The sequence below is a fragment of the Pollicipes pollicipes genome, unplaced genomic scaffold, assembly GCF_011947565.3.
Source record: "Pollicipes pollicipes isolate AB1234 unplaced genomic scaffold, Ppol_2.1 Scaffold_2727;HRSCAF=3192_pilon_pilon_pilon, whole genome shotgun sequence".
Lineage (NCBI taxonomy): Eukaryota > Metazoa > Arthropoda > Thecostraca > Pollicipedomorpha > Pollicipedidae > Pollicipes > Pollicipes pollicipes.
In genome coordinates, this window is record NW_023596165.1 from 17 (window position 1) to 18,873 (window position 18,857).

Sequence of the window (18,857 nt, forward strand, 5' to 3'; positions counted from 1 at the left end):
CTGGTCATGTCGCACTTCAAACAACTCGGCGTGACTTACTGATTCCAGATATGGGTTTCGTTTTCTATGTGCGCTTTTTGTTCATGGGCTGAAGAAATGAATTATTGAACGTGAAATACCGATTTCACGTTACTGCAACCCCGGAACACGAAGTACGCATAGAAATGAAGCCCAGATTGGAGGTCACCTCGTCATGTAGAGTCATTTGAGGTGCGACACGACCACATTCGCTGAGATGTAATTTTAGATGAGATATTTCACCGTCAGTTTTTGGGTGAGAAACTGAAACCAGTTTAATTTGCATGGGAACAGATATGTCACATGCCCAGCGAAAGGTGACCTGAAAATCATCTGCTTGTATTAGCCGACCGTGGACTGAGCGTCGGCAGAGTGTTGGTTGGGGTGAACAGTTGGCTGTACTTTAATGTCTCTGAAGTTCTGTGCTTTTCATCAATTCTAGCGCACAATTGTTTTAACTGGTCAAAGAGGACCGTTTTGAATGCGTGACATGCCTGATTTGGGGAACATTGACTGATTGGAAGTGAAATGTGTAAAGCTACCTATATGAGCGAAACTTCTCTATTCCCCGCGCATTGGAGCGGATGGATGTGTTCACGTCGTGCTGAGCCCCTGCATATCACATCTTGAGCATTTTTGAAGGGGCCGCTTCTATAGGGGCGACCGTAGGCTAGGGGGGGGGGGACCGTGGGCCAGGGGTAGTGAGGGTGTATTTTTGTCGCCGACCGAATTTCTGCGGATACGCCTGTCGCCAGCAGCGCAACGCGATACCATATGACAAGAAATGGCAGTGACGTTTATGCCCAGCAGCGTAATCAGAAACCAGCGTATCACCAAAAACTTATTTTATCACTGCAACTTGCAATATCATGCACGCAACCAAAACGTCCATTTATGCAATGCCACTCAACTGGTGCCAGGATGACTGTCGCTGCACAGAATGCAAGCACACCGGTCCTACACAATGGGATAGTTCAATCACGAATACAGTCTTCTGCCATACTAGGGAGGTGCCGTGGCCTCACGACCAAGCTTGATCTACGTGTGGATTTGCTTTTCTCGACCGCGAAAAAAAATCGGCGAAGGACCTCGACAGGCAGGGCGGCTCTGAGGACATGACAAAATTCCAACCGGTGGCTGGTAGCACTGGGAGATGACGGAAAACATGCGTGCCTCCTCGAGGCTTGCCCCGTTATGGAAACCACGCGCGCCCTCCGAGCCGCAGCCCAGCCATCATCATGTCTCCACCATACCTCAGGCACGCTCCAAGCCCGGCGCGACAGTGTTGCCTGATGGGCACCTTTTGATGCGTCACAGCAGTTTGTATCTACATGTTTAAACAGGGCTTCTAGGCTGCCTGGAAAGGGACGAGCAATATCTGTGTTTCGTGGTTGGGCTCAAATTAAGATGACGGCGAGTGCGCAAATGCTATGCAGGGGGTAGTACAGGCATGCTGGAAGGATTGTACCGGGGTCATGGAAAGATGGGATTACAGAGCTGTTTGGAGACAACAAATACCGGTTGTTTCATATGCTTGTCACGCTGAGCAGAACCAAAGAAACAAAAAAAGGAAGCGACAGAAAACCAATCATTTGGGGCTGCAGCCCAACTTTAGGAGACCTGTGACATGCTTTGATGAACGGAAGATACCAGAAATTTTGGGCTAAGGCCTAGTGATTTCTCACTGTTTGACCAACGAACTGACATGTGGTTTACCAACACGACACAAACCTGCTATCGCCGATTCTAAGCCGTTTCAATACCCGTTACATACAGAAGCTCAGCGGTTCGTTTGTTGATTTTGGACGCACCGAAGGCACGAAATTGTAATCTATCTATCTATCTATCTATATATCTATCTATCTATCTATCTATCTATCTATCTATCCATCTATATATAATATATATATATATATATATATATATATATATATATATATATATATATATATATATATATATCTATATCTATATCTATATCTATCTATATATGTAGGTATACACATATAAGCACACACACACACACACACACACACATACACACACCACACACACACACACACACACACACATATATATATATATATATATATATATATATATATATATCTATATATACAATATATATATATATGTGTGTGTGTGTGTGTGTATATATGTAGATATGCTTCAGGAACAATGGTACCATGGTCTGTCCCCCTCTCGCCGGCTACGTGCCTGAAACCGTCCTTTTCACCAGGAGCCGCATTATAACCCTGTCGAGTGGCAGTGGCCGTATGTCGCCCAGACATTGGACTAATATTTTGGCGGAAGGTAAACATGGACCCTCGGGATGTTTCCGATTATAACTGGTACCAGCTGCATAAGCATTAGCACGTGCACTGGAAACGGGTGGGGCAATACACCCCGCCCTCTGACTTCTTCTAAATGTCTCCGAGTGAATAAGTGTATCTGTACCTTATATCTGCCCACCCACAAATTTATCCAAGCTCGTCGTTCAAAGCAAAGGAAATCGTTCACGCGTTTTTCTTCAAATTCCAAGCCGGTAGAAGTCAACGGTGTGAATGATGCCACACCACCATTTCTCCCTCCCGACCAGCCAATGCGAAATCCCCCTCCCCTCCGCGCCGCAATGTTCCCGTCCCCTTCCACCTGCGCACCCCTCTGGGCCCAGCTGGCGAGCTTACCGACACGTGCGTGCCGGCGTGTAGGGCTCGGGTGTCGCTGAGTACTGGGTGATGACGTTTTCATAATGATCAAGGGCGGACCAAGGGGGTGAAGCAACGGGGCGTGTCGGCCTTCCCAATCGTCTTCCCATGGCGCTGAAATACGCTTTAAGTTTCACTGTTCCGCTTGACGTCAGTGCAACTAGCACCATATGTTGGTCTTGTGCAGAAGATGGTCAGGTGTACCTCAGCCGGAGGATGTCAGGTGTCAGGTGTACCTCAGCCGGAGGATGTCAGGTGTCAGGTGTACCGCACCGGAGAGTGTCCAGGTGTCAGATGCCGCTGAGCCAGGAGGGTGACAGGTGTCCGGTGTCAGGTGTACATCAGCGGAGGATGTTTGTGTGTAGGTGTCACTTAGTTGGAGGCTATCATGTGTCAGGCGTCCCTCAGCCAGGGAGCGTCAGGTGTCAGGTGTGGCGGGGAGCGCTTACCACCACCACATCACAAACACCAGCCCCCTGACTCAATTTCAGAGATTATTGGCTGGATCCGCCGCTTGTCATGCCAGGGTTTTAGTTGTATATCATCGAAATGATTATGGCTTACAGCGTGCATCCAAAAAACGAAGCGTAAAATGGTGGACCGGTCAGGTATCGTCAGTTTTCGGAATTACAATGCTGCAGATTCATATTTTTGCTGCGTGCTTTAAACCAAATTGAAATGATGAAATTAGGCGATATGGTCCATGTCCATGACGATATGGTCCACTCCCCTAAGGTTTTTAAAACTTCTAGTTCCCGAACTAAAACAGGTCGTTCATGGTACCTTTCGTTTGGGTTTCAAGTGTGATAGCCTTGGCGGAGACGAAACAGGGGTCCGAGAAAGGCTCCAATCAGCGAATGGGCCCCGTCGGCTGGGCTTGTAGTGTCATCGGCTGCACTTGTAGTGACACAATAGAAAGGCTCCAATCAGCGAATGGGCCCCGTCGGCTGGGCTTGTAGTGACATCGGTTGCACTTGTAGTGGCACAATAGCAAGCCTCCGCTATTGTTTCGATAAAGGCATGTTGCCGCAATATCACCCCAACTATATATCCATTCTCCTGGTTTTTCTCCGAGGAATAAGGCTGATAATACTGTCTTATCTATGTGAATAATGTTACTCGCTAATGCACTGAACAACTTGTGTTTTAGTTTTTCCAATTGTTTTTGACAACATACATGTTTGAGTAGCAATTGCCAGTGCGTTCAGTTACGCCATACTTTGTCCTTTTCTCATTATACTCAGGATGAAATATTATTTTCGAGTGCGAGTTGTTAGCAACTCGCGCTCCACCAAGGAATGCACCGCCAAGCTGTAAGACGCATTCCCGAGTTATTTGTTGTAACTATCTACCCCACTATCTGGTGTGCACAATACGTTAGTTGTGGTAGGACGAGCTGGCAGTTCAGCAGTTCCGTGCAGCAATCGTACTGTATGACCAAGTCACGACGTAGTCAGGCGTGGGATAGATACTCAGTGACATACAGTATGCAGCAAAGTTTAGCACGGCTGCGGGGAAGGGTGAAATTGAACCTGCTCACGTGCTTAAAAAAGTAGCGTCGGGGCTAGGAAGCTTTTGGTGTTTCTATCAACAAGACAATGTGACGTAAAATGCGACAGTTACCAGCCAATTAGGTCAATAGCGTTTTACTCAAGTTCTTAAGAACATCTGCAAGGAGCATCATGCATTTAAATAACACGGGACTGATAGTCTCATCCCTGGTAGAACAAACAGGAAAATAGAGAGATAGACTAGCGTTAGTGTCAGTACAGCAATTAACAATAGCGTTTTAGTGAAAGCCAGGCAAGTCAGAATGCCCGTTCACCACGATCGCCGAGCAACCCCGGTCGGGTCGGCGCTCGTGACGTGGCTGGCGCACCGCCGAAGGGAGCCAAGTGCCGGCGTCCGCAGCGCCTACTCCCAATACTGAGCTGAAAAGCGTTGTGTAGAACGGAGACCTGCCTCAGCACGACCTTAGGCCTACCAAGCCGCGCCCTTATCTTCCCACCGGAAGACGCAGCCGCTCTTCTTGGAAACACGCGGGACGGACTGCGTCAGAGTTCCGCGGATATTGCGTACTGGTGTGACGGCTTGAGACGTGGGCGTCGATGGCGGGAGAGCCCCCAACCATATCGGAACAAACTTTGTGAATTTGCTTGATGGGTGTCTGCAGCGAGCGCGATATTTCACTAAAATTTACAGGCGAAAACTGCCATGCGTGCTGTGTCAGTGCCTCACATCTTCGGCCAGCGTTTCATCTGCATATTTACGCTGAATTCGATAGATGTGCTGACCTCTGGTTTTGACGTAAGGAAAGGAACTTTTTTGGTAATCAGCGCCATCAAGCAAGGTCCACCCTATGTATGATATAATATATATATATATATATATATATATATATATATATATATACACATATATATACATTAGTAGATATAATACAAATATACAATACATTATATATATATATATATCCATCTATCTATCTATCTATCTATCTCTCTCTCTCTCTCTCTCTCTCTCTCTCTCTCTCTCTCTCTCTCTCTCTCTCTCCTCTCTCTCTCTCTCTCTCTCTCTCTCTCTCTCTCTCTCTCTCTCTCTTCCCCTCTTCATCTTAATTTCCTCAATGCCGGCTATCCGCCGTGGTCTTGACCCGCGCTGTTTGGTCGCCAGGTCAAGGCGCTGAAGCGTGAGTTTCCGGTGCTGCGCCACCTGGAAAGCTCCTACCACGTCCGTCAGGAGCGGGACGGCCTTCTGATCGGGCCCTATGAGCATCCGGACCGCATGAGTCTCTCCGAGGACTGGGTCCTGAGGGGCGTCCGGCCAGGTACGCGCCGGGACAGGGGCGCCTCCTGATCGGAGGGGCGCGGTGCGAAACGACGCGCGTGAAGACAGCTTGCCGAGCGCTTGAGGATAAACAGGCTGAAGCCGATGAAAGCAAAGTGTTCACTCGTCGCTGATGTCACATTCACTTGGCCTGTCACAATTGTTGATGCCTTGGTCTCCACCTACATATCAACCTCGCAGGGGCACCGGCTTCGGCCGGTGTTGGGGACTAGCGCCCCTTCGGGTCCCAGCTCCGGTAACGGGTGGACAGCGCAAGCTGTTCCTCTCAGGGCGTAGCGACACTGCCGGTACATGAGCTCCTGCTTCTTGTCCCGCCTGCTCCCTTCACATTACCCGCACTCCCGCATCCGACCCTATCACCACTCCTCATCCTCGTTGTATCGGGGTCGCCGTGCCCCCTCGCCCGCGTCCCCGGGTTGATCGGATCCTGGTGGCTGAGAGGCGCGTCGTGCGGGTCAGCCGCGGCGCGTCCCAACACTCCACTTCGGCCAGGATATCCGGGAGCGCGGGGGGCCTGTGGGGCCCCGCACGGGTCTAGCGGCTTGTCGCTCGCGTGCGGTTGGGTGCTCCTTGCGGGTTTCCGCTCGGGGCGCCTGGCCGCGCGCTGCGGCTTAAGGGGTCAAGGGGCGGCGGCGCTGAACCACGGTCAGGACGGGAAAGGATCTCCCCGGTTACACCTGGCCGTGTCGGAGGCGTCGCTCGCCCCGTATAGCGCCGGAGTAGCCCTGGCGGTGACCACCTCCCGAGGAAGTGTTGGGTTGTCCCCCAGTTGGGCTCCGTGGTGGGTGGGGAGCCCCGGTGCCGAAAGAAAACCACTTTTTGCATGGCGTCCTCTACCTCTAAAAACACCCGTCCTCCGAAAGGGGGTCAGACCACGATAACCCAAGGGTGCGGAAAAGACTCTGCTATCTCCGGACCACGGATCCTCGTCTTCGAAAGTCATGAAATTAGGGTGGCGTCCCTGTCACCGTTTCAGAGAAAAAATAGCGTGACAAATTTGAAAAAAATTATCAGACGTGAGAAGCTCCTGGATGGAAAAATAAAAGTTGAATTTGCTGGTGATTTGGAGGCAAGTCGGGCTGTGGAAGCAACTGAATTTACGTACAGTGTTCGAGATGGGGCTGGTAAACGTGGGAAACACAGTGTCAATGTCAGCGACACCACACAACACCAAAAATTCGTCCAGGGGCGTGGTGAACTGTATTGATCTGCGTGACGTTGAGGAGGAAGAGATCGTGGAGGAGCTCTCGGATTTTGAAGTGACCGCCGCTCGACGGATCCTCGTTAGAAGGTGAGGAGAGTTGGTGCCCACCAGCAACCTCATACTCACGTTCTGTCGCCCTGACTTACCGTCCGAGATACGGGTGGGATACGTCCGCATGAAAGTACGTCAGTTTTTTACCTAACCCCATGCGGTGCTATCAGTGCCAGCGATTTGGTCACACGAAACCCAACTGTCGGAACCACGCAGCGTGTGGAAAATGTGCGCCCCTCGAGCACATGAGCGAAGACTGTACTTCTGACAAACCCCACCGTGTCAACTGCGGCAAGGACCAGGTTCCGCACATGTCGCACGACCGTGCATGTCCAGCCTACGCCAAGGAGAAGGAAATCATATCAATCACTTCTAAAAACGTATCCTTCCTTGAGGCTCGAGAATTTTATAACGAAACCCATCCAAAAATATCGTACGCATCGAAAGTGAAAGCTTCGTTGCCGGACACTAATGCGATCGAGTAAATGACGGCTGTTCAATTTCTGGAACTTCTAGGGTCATTTGGCCTATCAGTTGTACCCTCAACACGCGCCCTGGACTCGCAGCCAGCACTCTAAGCGCCCTTCCCACCAACCGAGCAGTAGGTGGTCGCCGTGCTGCCGGCCTCCTCGACACCAGTTGGATCGCCAACAAATGACGGCTGGACAACGGTTCGACGTGGCTGCAGCCTTCGCGCGCCGTCCGGTATTCCTTCGTCTGAGAAACCACCGGTCTCCTCATCACAGACACCCCTCACCAGTGGCTCAGCTTCCGCCCGCCTGTCCTCATATTGGGTGATTTTTAACGCTCACCACTCAGCGTGGGGTTGTGCCAAGACAAACACTCGCGGGAAACGCTGCGAAGCCCTCATACATGAAGAATCGCTGTGCCTCTTAAACACGGGCACGCGTACCCATTTTACACTCCCATCAGGACAGGCTTCAGCAATCGGCTTAAGTCTTTTGAGCCCACAACTGATCAACCATTTTGACTGGTCGGTGTCAGACGATCCAGTGGGAAGTGACCACTTCCCCATTTGGATCAAGTACCGGGCTGACGTTTTCCTTGGTTCTCGACCACAGCGCTGTAATTTTAGAAAAGCCGACTGGATCGAGTTTCGAGCGAGGATCGAGCATTCCCTTACTATGCAACCAGCGAGTGAACCCCCTTCAACAGAGGATTTGACCTCGTTGATTTTGCGATCTGCAGAAGGGTGCTTGCCGCGAACGTCGGGCTGCCCTCGTCGTCCTCCTGTCCCATGGTGGACGCAGCAGTGCCGGGACGCCATCTGTGCGCGTTACAGGGCCGTTAGAAAGTTTGACCGTCGGACCACAACTGACTATCTAATTGCACTTCGACGAGCACGAACAGCTGCTAGACGCACCATTCTAGATGCTAAGCGGGCATCGTGGCGATCGTACGTCGGCCAACTAAACTGCCAAACACCTGCATCCAACGTATGGTCACGGATCAAACGCATTGCGGGACAGCACTCGTCTGCACCACGCCCTGTGCTCCGTATCACTGGACGTGACATTATTCACCCAGCTGACGTAGCAAATGAAATAGCCCGCGTATTCTCCGAGTGATGTGGTGACGGCAATGCCCTCCCACAGTTTATGGGTCACCGGATCCGCTGCGAGGCATCCCCTGTCGACTTCAGCATGACAGAACAGATGTCATACAACCGACCTTTTATAATGGCCGAACTAATTTCCGCGATAGGATCGCTGCGCAACGTGGCAGAGGGTCCGGATCTAGTTCACAACGTCATGCTTAAGCAACTTCCCACTTCAGTAGTTGAGGCCCTCTTAGCAACGTACAGCAAACTCTGGGCGAATGAAGGTTTTCCGGAGTCTTGGCTTGAGTCACACATTGTCCCTATGCTCAAGCATGGTAAGAGTGGGGCTGACCCTGCCGACTACCGCCCTACTTCACTGACATCATGCATTTGTGAGTTGTTGGAACGTATGGTAAATGTACGCTTGTCGTGGTTTTTGGAGCGATACAATGTTTTTATGGCTGATTAATGTGGATTCAGGAAAAATCGCACTACCATTGACCATCTTATAGCTCTCGACACAAACACCCGCACCACTTTTATGGAAAAACGACATGTTGGCGTTATATTTTTTATGTTGAAAAAGCCTACGATACAACGTGGCGTTACGGCATCCTGAAAAAGCTCTTTCATCATGGCACTCGAGGAGCCAGGGGCACGTTCTTAGCGAACTTTATGACCGATCGTTTTTTCAGAGTTCGCGTTGGCTCACACTTTTCGGATAGGTACCAACAAGATAACGGCGTGCCCTAAGGCAGAGTTCTGAGCGTCGTTTTGTTCGCTGTGATGATAACGATATTGGCGACTCCCTTCCAAAGTCGGTCAGTCGCTCTCTCTTCGTGGATGATGTCGCCATCTGGTATGCCTCGTCAAACTTTGCTTCTTTGGAGCGTCGCTTGCAGTTGGCTGTGATCAGCCTGGAGAGATGGAGTGTTGTAAACGGACTACGTTTCTCAACCTCGAAAACAGTCGCTATGCATTTTTGCAGACGACTTCGTCAATGCCCCGCCATGGCTTTAAGGCTATACGGTCAGACCAACCCGAACGAATCCAGTACCGGCTTCTTGGGTCTGCAGTTTGATAACCGTTTAGCGTATGCGTCACATCTGAAAACCGTTACGTGACAACTGCTTTAAAGCATTGAGCACATTGAAGTATGTGTCTCGAACAAGTTATGGAGTGGACAGAAGAACACTGTTACTGCTACACCGCTCACTTATACGGTCGAAATTTGACTATGGCTGTTTTATTCATGACCGCGCGCCGAGTTCCTCCAAACGTTTAATAGACACCGTGCACCATACCGCATTACGCATTGTGACGGGGGCATTCAGGACGTCGCCAGTTGCTAGCTTTACCATGGAAGTTAATGAACCGGCGTTGGCACTGAGAAGGGAATTGCTTGGCATGCGGTGCTTTTGCAAGCTGGCTCAATTTCCGAACCATCCGACTCACCGAGCAATCTTTTCACGTGATGTGGAAAGCAAGTTCTAAAGAAGCGGAAGGCCGTCCGCTGTTCTATTTGGTGTCCATATGAAGAAGCTGTTCCGGGAAAGTGACATAAGTCTGCGTTGTGTGCTAAGGTCGCGTCCCGTATTAGTGCCTCCATGGGAGCTAATCTCACCAAAAGTGGATGTATCCCTTTCATGCACCAGCAAACAGAGAGCGATCCTATGCGACTTGAGATCGAAGGCCCTGGAGCACATCGGGTCGTACATAGGTTTTCAAGCCACATACACTGATGGGTCCAAAACGGGGGTGGGCGTTGGTGCTGCATTTGTAAAAGACCAAGCCACCCAGTCCTTTTCTTTACCGAAACACGCCTCCGTTTAAACGTCCGAGCTCTTTGCAATAAGTAAAGCCCTACGCTTCATCGAAGTTGGTGAGAGCAACTCACACGTGATCTTATCCGATTCTTTGAGTAGCCTGTCGGCCCTGACAGCCTTTAACCCACCTTGTCCCATTATACAGGATATTTTAGTTCGCCTGACAGCGCTGGATCTCAGTGGTTCGTCATATTGGATACCGAATCAAGTGGGTATCGCAGGTAATGAGCGTGCTGAATCGGCCACAAAAGGGGCAGCGTGTGCACTTTGTACCCGTTCTTTACCGTTGCCGGCAAGGGACTTTTACACTGCCATCGCGACCTTTGTGAAGGGGAAATGTCAACGCTGCTGGGATGCCGTTGTAAACAATAAGTTAAAGGCGTCCAAGCCGCAACTGGATCCATGGCCGTCAAGCTCACGTAAGTTGAGACGTGAAGAATTAACCCTCAGCAGATTACGAATTGGCCATGCGCACGCAACACATAGCTACCTTTTGTGCGGCGGAGAACGCCCTATATGTCCTCGTTGTGATGCGCCACTCACGGTTCGCCACGTCATTCACTTCTGCCCGCAGTTCAGAGAAGAGCGGGCACTTTACTTCGGACGAGATGCGTCAGGTCTTACCTTTTCAGACCTTATTGGTGACGATTCTCGCATGCTTGGCACCGGACAGCTGTTTTCACGTTTGAGAAGCGTCGGATTCACAGCCATTTATACATCTCGATAAACACTTAGCTGTCATGGGCGCAAAATGACCTTAGAAGTCGACGCGCCCTAAAACCCCAATCATCATCATCAGCACCCACATTACATGGGTCTGCGGAACTAAACAGGGCGTGGCGATCTTGCATGCCGGTAATGTCACATGCTCACAGGGTCATGACTTTGTCGACACCTGCCGTCCGTTGTGGCAATAATAGTTTCTGTTATTGCCGCTAGGGTTCGGTCGCGAACTGTTCCCGCCGGATCTGGACCGTATTGAGCCCAACCTAGAAATGGCCATGGAGCTGCTGCTCTGTTTTGCTGGGGCGAGCATCCAGAGCGTGGTGAACGGGCCCATCACCTACTCGCCGGACGTGCTGCCCATGGTGGGCCCCACACTGCTGCCCAACATGTGGGCCGCCGTCGGCTTCAGGTGAGAAATGGGCGCATGAGGAGGGAAGCTGCTCGGGTATTTCGTGAAGACAAAGAGGCTATTTTTGAACAAGAGGTGCAATGCCTTGAGATTGGACAAATGCTGGACAGTCTAACACTGACACCACGTGGGAAGTATGTCCTGGCTTTGGTGGCAGGCTGCGGTCAAACATCCTTGAACAGCTGGCTCCGCAGACGGTGACTAGCAGATGCCACAATTGCAGACGGTTGGTAAAGTAGACTCGGCTGGACAGTTAGCTGGCGATTCCATCGGACGACTGCGCTGGCCTCCCTAGAGACGCCGCTACACGCGGAGCAGTCCTGCTCGTCACCGTCACACAACCGCTGCGTACCTATTACGTTTGTTGTATGTTACCTGCCCCCAAACAAATTGCATTGCTCCAGTGTAAGCGGGCATGCTGCCAAAGATGCTGGGCCTGTATTTGGACTGGGAGTGTTGTCTGACTGGATTGTGCGTCTACCGAATGAAATGCTTAACTGGACCGCTTGCTCCACTGAAGGCTTTTTACAGATGCAATATCACACCCTCGCCTTCCCGGCCATGTTGAAGGTTCGTAACCAGTGCTTACCCCTCCGCCCCCCCCCCCCCTACCCTCGCCAGATACGGTATCGTGCTCCGCGGCTCGCACCCACTGCTCTTCCCTTCGAACCCCTCACCAGGTGCGATATTGTATTCCGCGGCTCGAAAATTTCTCACTCCTCCAAGCCCCCACCAGGTACGATATTGTGTTCTAGAGCTCATAACACTGTTCATCCCTCCGAGCCCCTCACCAGGTACGGCATGGTGTTCCGCGGCTCGAACACTGCTCATACCTCCAACTCCCACCAAGCACGGCATGGTGTGCCGCGGCTCATAACACTGCTCATCCCTCCGAGCCCCTCCCCAGCTACGGTATCGTGTTCCACAGCTCGTAACACTGTTCATCCCTCCGAGCCCATCACCAGCTACGGTATCGTGTTCGTGGCCCCTAACACCGCCTCCCACCCATGCCGCTACGGGCCCTGGACCACCGACAGCTACAGCCTGGCCAAGTGTCGCGAGAGCTACGGCATGAACACAGCGCTGGGCCTGCCGCGTGAGGAGCGCTGGGCAGGTGCGTGATCCGGGACACTGGCGCGTGGGGCCTCCCGCCCCCCCCCCCCCCCCCCCGCTGAACCGGCTGCCTTTCGGCTCTGCCCTTGCCGCAATCAGAACAGCTCGGATGTTCGTTGTAACGTCTGTGTGTTGTCGGGGTGTTCATAGCCCGCACAGCCTGTTGTCCAACCGGGCGGGACTAGATGGTCCAGACCGGGACATTCTGGTCTAGATTTGGGCTCCGGATGGCAATAGCGTCGCGGGTTGAGTGACAGACGGAAGACGGAATAAAGTATGACATCTCGCGTTGAACTATGATTGGATTTCCTGCGACCAGCCATTCATTTACGTTGAAAACAAAACCTACTGACATCTGTCGATGAGCGTTGCTCATTAAACCAGGCACCCGCGGGTCACAAACTGCTACATGACCCATCCCATATTTCCCATGGTAACGTAATGACCTCGGCTACCACTTTAGCCTGCAGACTAACATCCCCCCGCGGACTTGCACCACTCTGCGTCCTCCCCGCCACCGACCTATGCCCAGCGGGCGGCGCGGGCCGGCGGTGACCGTGACCCCTCATCACAAGTCGGCCCACCAGCCGGGTCAGCGGGGCTCACGCGCAGCTGGTGGCGCGCGGCGCCTCCATGGAGCAGCACACCGGGTGGGAGCAGCCGGCGTGGTTTGCCGAGCCCGGCACCGAGCCCGAGTACAGGCCCAGCTTCCAGCGCACCAACTGGCACGAGCGGGTCGGCGACGAGTGCCGCACCGTCATGGAGCGGGTCGGCGTCATCGACATCACGCCCTTCGCCAAGTTCTACCTCTCGGGTGGGACAGACTTTACGTTTCAGGGTTTGGGCCGGACTTGGCGACGCGTGAGGATTAGGAAACGATCAAGACGGAAACAGAAAGCTTGCTTACTTTGTACATGTAGCGACGCAAATAACGAGCAAATTACACAACGATTGCAATAGCAGATCTGCAGAACTTCCCAGATCAACCTGACTGTACTTCGGCGCAACTGACAAGAATTTGCAGGTGTCACAGCCGTCTGAACAGCAACACCCTCTTCCGCTACCTAGGTTCGGACGCCCGTGCACTTCTGGAGTACGCCACGGCGAACACGATACCCGCCACCTGGAGGACCTGCGTCACGCACTACTTGACCCCCGGCGGCAAGGTCATGGCCGAGCTGACCCTGACCTCTCTCCCCGATGAGAGGTTCCTCATCATCACCGGCACGGGCAGCGAGTTCCATGACCTCAGGTTGGTTATGTAACAGTCGTTTTAGACTAGCCTTTCGGTGTAGTCTGCTGTATGGTGTCGCGTATGCTTGAGTGTAGTTATGTATGCGTATTGACTCAGTCCAGACTCGACCTGAGTCCGCTCTCGAGAGCTTTTCATGCCCGAACGCGAGTGAGCTGTTCTGATTGTCAAGGGGATCTGATGCGAGTCAGTCGAACTAGCACTCCCTAATTAGTCTAAAATTGTGGATTCGGGCTTGGTTCGAAATGAACAGTTTAAAAGACAGAATACTCGGACCGGGAGATGAGACTCAGATTTAGGACACTTATACCCTGATTCGTACTTTGACTTAGACTTAGACTCTAATATCAAAAGTGAATGCCAACCAAAATCAGGTTCGGAGAATACACCAGCATTCTGACTGGGACCCGAATGAAGTCATTTGACTCGGCCACTTTATTGGTAATGCGGACAGCGGGGTATGTCTGTCTGCAGTAGGGCGGTATGTCTGTTGGCATGCCGTCTTCTATGATCAACCACCACACATCTCGATGATCAGCCGACGATTCAACACATTGGTATTGATCAAATGTCGCACCATCAGCTAGATCAGTAAGTCGGCTGTTTTTGATTCCAATACTTTTGGCCAGCGGTGGTCAAGTTATGATTCATCACAGCCACACAGTGACCACTATGCCCACTGCAGACCTCGGCTGCCCACATCGCTGCTCTAACAACGGCAGGCTCGCAGCTGACTGTGACCAGATACTCCAACAGGCTTCAGACCGGGATATGGGATAGATGTGTGGCTGCCACGGCTGTAAATCCTGAAGATGGGGAAGGTCGTGTTAGCCTCAGGATCCTCTGGATCGAGCTATTCAACGTTGAGGCTGTGGCACGCATTATGCATTTCGGACCAAAACAAACACTGAACGGCCTGCTCTGGGAGACATCTCTTGCGGGGACCGCTACTGCTGACGGTGCCACCCCCCCCCCTCGCTGCCGGCAGGTGGTCGGCAACACGACCTCCGGCTGCTACAGCCACAACACCGGCCAGACCCTGGCCAAGGCGTACGTGCCGCCGTACCTGGCAGTCGCCAGCACCGAGGTGCAGGTCAATGAAAGGGCGCGCGGCCCGGTGAGGTGCGATTCGTTCCAGTCCAGTGGATACCGGTCGATGACAACGCAGCGGCTGATGGAACCGTTCAGCACCAACGTCAAACATTCCCAAGTTCAGAGGCATGGTGGCAATGGCCCTGGACCCTTGCTTTCCAGAAAGCAAACGCGGCCATATCTCGCCCGCAGTGTTATTCTAATAACGCTGCGCGACCGTCCGTAAGCGCTGAACAAGTACACAGAGCGCAAATAGAAATGAGCGGTGAGCTACATATTATGACGTTTGGTGTGTCCCTACCCTCCCTCGTCGTTTCGCCACCTCACGTGCAGCAGGCCCGGACCGGCGGCGGGCTGGCCGCGCTCGCCGCTGTCGCTGCCGTCGTTGGCCGCCGTCCGTACTGATACTGCGGTGCCGCTGCGGCAGGTGGCGCTGCTGGGCGAGCGGCGGCCCGCCGTGGTGCTGCCTGGTCCTCCGCTGCTGACTCAGCCGGCCAGAGACGCGCTGAAGCGCAAGGCCGCCAAGGCCAAGGCCAAGTAGAGACGGAGCCAGCCACGCGGGGATTTTTCTACTCACTGTGGTGCAATGGATATGCACTACACAAGCTCATTGTGTAATTTTGTGTAATGCCTTGGTGGGATTTGTACTGTGCAATACGAAGTGGCGGGAATATATGAGGGCCTGGTTTAACATTCCTGTGTGTTTTGTGTTTAGGGCAGCCTTTTGGTTGTGAATGTTGAGTGTCATAGCAGATATCAATGTTATGCATCTGTAGCCACAGGAGCATGGGTTCACACTCCTAGTCGAGTGATATTTAGTTGTTCATTTATTTTGTGTATGTGATGTGGGTGTTAAAACTGTAGCCATACATCGATTTAGATAAGACAGTAGCGATAGCCATCTTGCTCAGAGAAAAACTAAGAAAATTGAGATAAAGCTGCATTGATATTTCGGCAACATGCCGTTATCGAAACGAATAGCAGAAGTGAATTCAAATTGCCTGCCGATCATCCCACACCATTTTTTCAGTTACTCACCTGTCCGTCTTATGTCGACTGTCTTGGCTATGTGCATAATGTTCCTCGCAAATGCACTTCGCAACTCACTGTTTATGGATTGGTTAAACCCATGAGTTTTTGGCCTAATCCGCAGACTGAGCTGAACTGGGCAGGACAAGCCACAAACGACATAGACTGAAACTGGATTGGTCACTGTAGGTGGAGTCCAGCAACATAGCGGTAGCGCAAGGAAAACATGAATGAACACTACAAAAACACTAGGGGTGTGCCCACGGCACCACTCGTGATGCGTTAACAACCGTCACAACCACACATATTTTACATGCGTCTGGTGATTGTTAGATTTTCAACGTGAAAATTCCCACGTCCAACAATCAAAAGAAAATAACTTGTGTAGCCCACACACAAGTTTTGCGACCTTGTTTCCCGTTAATCATGACGTGATCACATGATCGGACTCCCATATGTCAGAGAGATGTGGGGAATCCGGAAACACCGGTTGTCATTGGGCGCGGAAATTGTAATCATCTACACCGAAAAGGCGTGATGCAGGGAAAGGAAAAATGGAGAGAACGGCTTAGTACTGTCAAGAACAACAGAGTAAGAGCTGATACAGAAATGACACGTATCCTGCCCTCAGCCGTTCCTCCCTCAGGTTGCGGCTCCGAAGGGCGCGCGTGGTATCCAATAGCAGAACAAGCCTCGAGGAGGCCCCCATGTTTTACGTCATCTCCCAGTGCTACCCGCCACCGGTTGGAATTTTGTCATGTCTTCAGAGCCTGTCAGAGCCTGTCGAGGTCCTTCGCCGATTTTTTTTTCGCGGTCGAGAATAGCAATCCACTCGTAGATCAAGCTTGATCATGAGGCCACGGCACGTCCCTAGTATGGAAGAAGACTGCATTCGTGATTGAACTATCCCATTGTGTAGGACCGGTGTGCTTGCATTCTGTGCAGCAACAGTTATCCTGGCACGCGTTGAATGGCATTGCATAAATGGGACGTTTGGTTGCGTACATGATATTGCAAGTTGCGGTGATAAAAGGGGTTTTGGGTGATACGTTGGTTTTCTGATTACGCTGCTGGGCATAAACGTCACTGCATTTCTTGTCATATGGTATCGCGTTACGCTGCTGGCGACAGAGGTATCTGCAGAAATTCGATCGGCGACAAAAAATACACTCTCACTACCCTTGGCCCAAGGTCCCCCCCCCCTAGCCTACGGTCGCCCCATAGAAGCGGCCCCTTCAAAAATGCTCAAGATGTGATATGCAGAAGATCAGCACGACGTGAACACATCCATACGCTCCAATGCGGGGGAAAACAGAAATTTTGCTCATATAGGTAGCTTCACACACTTCACTTCCAATCAGTCAATGTTCCCCAAATCAGGCATGCCATGCATTCAAACGGTCCTCTTTGTCCAGCTAAAACAATTGTGTGTTAGAATTGATAAAAAGCACAGAACTTCAGAACATTAAGTGCAGCCAATTTTCCACCCCACCAACACTCTGCCGACGCTCAGTCCACGGTCGGCTAATGCAAGTCAGATGATTTTCAGATCACCTTTCGCTGGGCATGTGATATCTGTTCCCGTGCAAATTAAACTGGTTTCAGTTTCTCACCCAAAGACTGACGGTGAAATATCTCTAATAGCTAAATATGAGCTATTTCTAAATGTTTTTGACTATTTGGCATGCCTGATTTGGCGAATGAGGGCGATTGACGATATTGACGATAGCCTTTGTAAAACCATCCTCGAACCACGACGTTAACAAAAACGTCAATCCTGCAAGGGCTACGGCGCGAGCATTATGCTTATCTTTGGCCTCAAACACCCTCGTGCACTATGCGAAAGTAAATTCGAGTGTCGCGCTTGCTGTAAATTGCGAGTCGTGGTTGGTTCTCCCTCTGGAAATCCTCTATTTTTTACCGCTCCCTGCTGGCGTTCTAATTTAAAAGGGGTGCAGGCTGTCCCTAGCATGAAGCAAATGAATGGCAGCCCATAAACTATGAATCAGCGAGGAAAACACGACGTTAACGACAGTAACGCGCCGGCTCACGTTTAGATATGCCATATCCTGTGAAGCCATGACTTGCCTCCACCGGAGCCTGCCACTGTCAGTTCAGTTTGTTTGCCAGGGGCCCCAAGTGCAAACACCATCGGCGCCTCAGCCGTGCATACTTTACATCTCAAGGTTCTCCACGTCGACTGCACCAGGTGGGAGGACATATCTCGTGCCAGGCAACCTTGGCCGGTGCTCCTGCATATCAAATAGCGCCACATGGGTGCCCACAACTGCTGCCGTAAATTTGAGAGTCGTGACGGCTTGCATCCAGGAACTCATCCATCCTCGCCGCTCCCTGCTGGTGATCTTGTCTAAGAGAGTGCACGGCTGAGCCGACTTATGGAGCAATTAAATGGCTATACACTAAAGTGGCCGAGAAGCAAATTGCAGTCAGGCAAGGATAGGTGGCTCATGGGCACCTGTGCAATCGTTTTAACCAAGCTCGATGACTCTATCGGAGAATAATAGCTAGTTTACTTAAATTAAACATTTGATAAACTGGCAAGCCTAGCCTGGTTTGTTCAAAAAGCTGCTACACACTGGTGAGAATATATTTTTAGTTTGCGGAATACAGAACATATTTGAACAGAGTCCGCTGGCATTTGGTCTGCAATTTATTTCCGCCCGACAGTGCCGACAATAACCAGATGCCTCCAAGCAGGATTCAGCGCTGCACCTCATTTTGAGCATGGCATCGCTCATTGAATGCGTCGCGTTACACTGCGATTAGCAGGTATTCGGCTGTGATTCGATGCGTAACTTTGGCTCGGTGAGTCTTGCGCTCAATTTATCAAAAAGGGTGGACATTTTGGATCAAATTACTTTTCTGTTCAGACGCAAAGATTCAGAGCTAGGGCGCGAGAAGGGTGGGATTTTGAATCCAGAGTGACAGCCTTGGTTTCTATCCCACAACTCTATGCGCAATACCGTATCCACATCGGTAGTTAAGCAAACATAGATGTGT

General features: G+C 51.4%; 1 protein-coding gene across 1 annotated transcript; it reads left to right on the forward strand.

Annotated features, from left to right (window-relative positions):
- Nucleotides 1–5,399: 5,399 nt before the first annotated feature.
- Nucleotides 5,400–15,348, forward strand: LOC119114651 (dimethylglycine dehydrogenase, mitochondrial-like; the record flags this gene model as incomplete). Its single annotated transcript, XM_037238687.1, has 7 exons — nt 5,400–5,553; nt 11,155–11,350; nt 12,316–12,464; nt 13,038–13,277; nt 13,532–13,719; nt 14,704–14,832; nt 15,298–15,348. Coding segments are annotated over 7 exons (1,107 nt in total), but the record flags the coding sequence as incomplete, so codon positions are not given.
- Nucleotides 15,349–18,857: the final 3,509 nt, after the last annotated feature.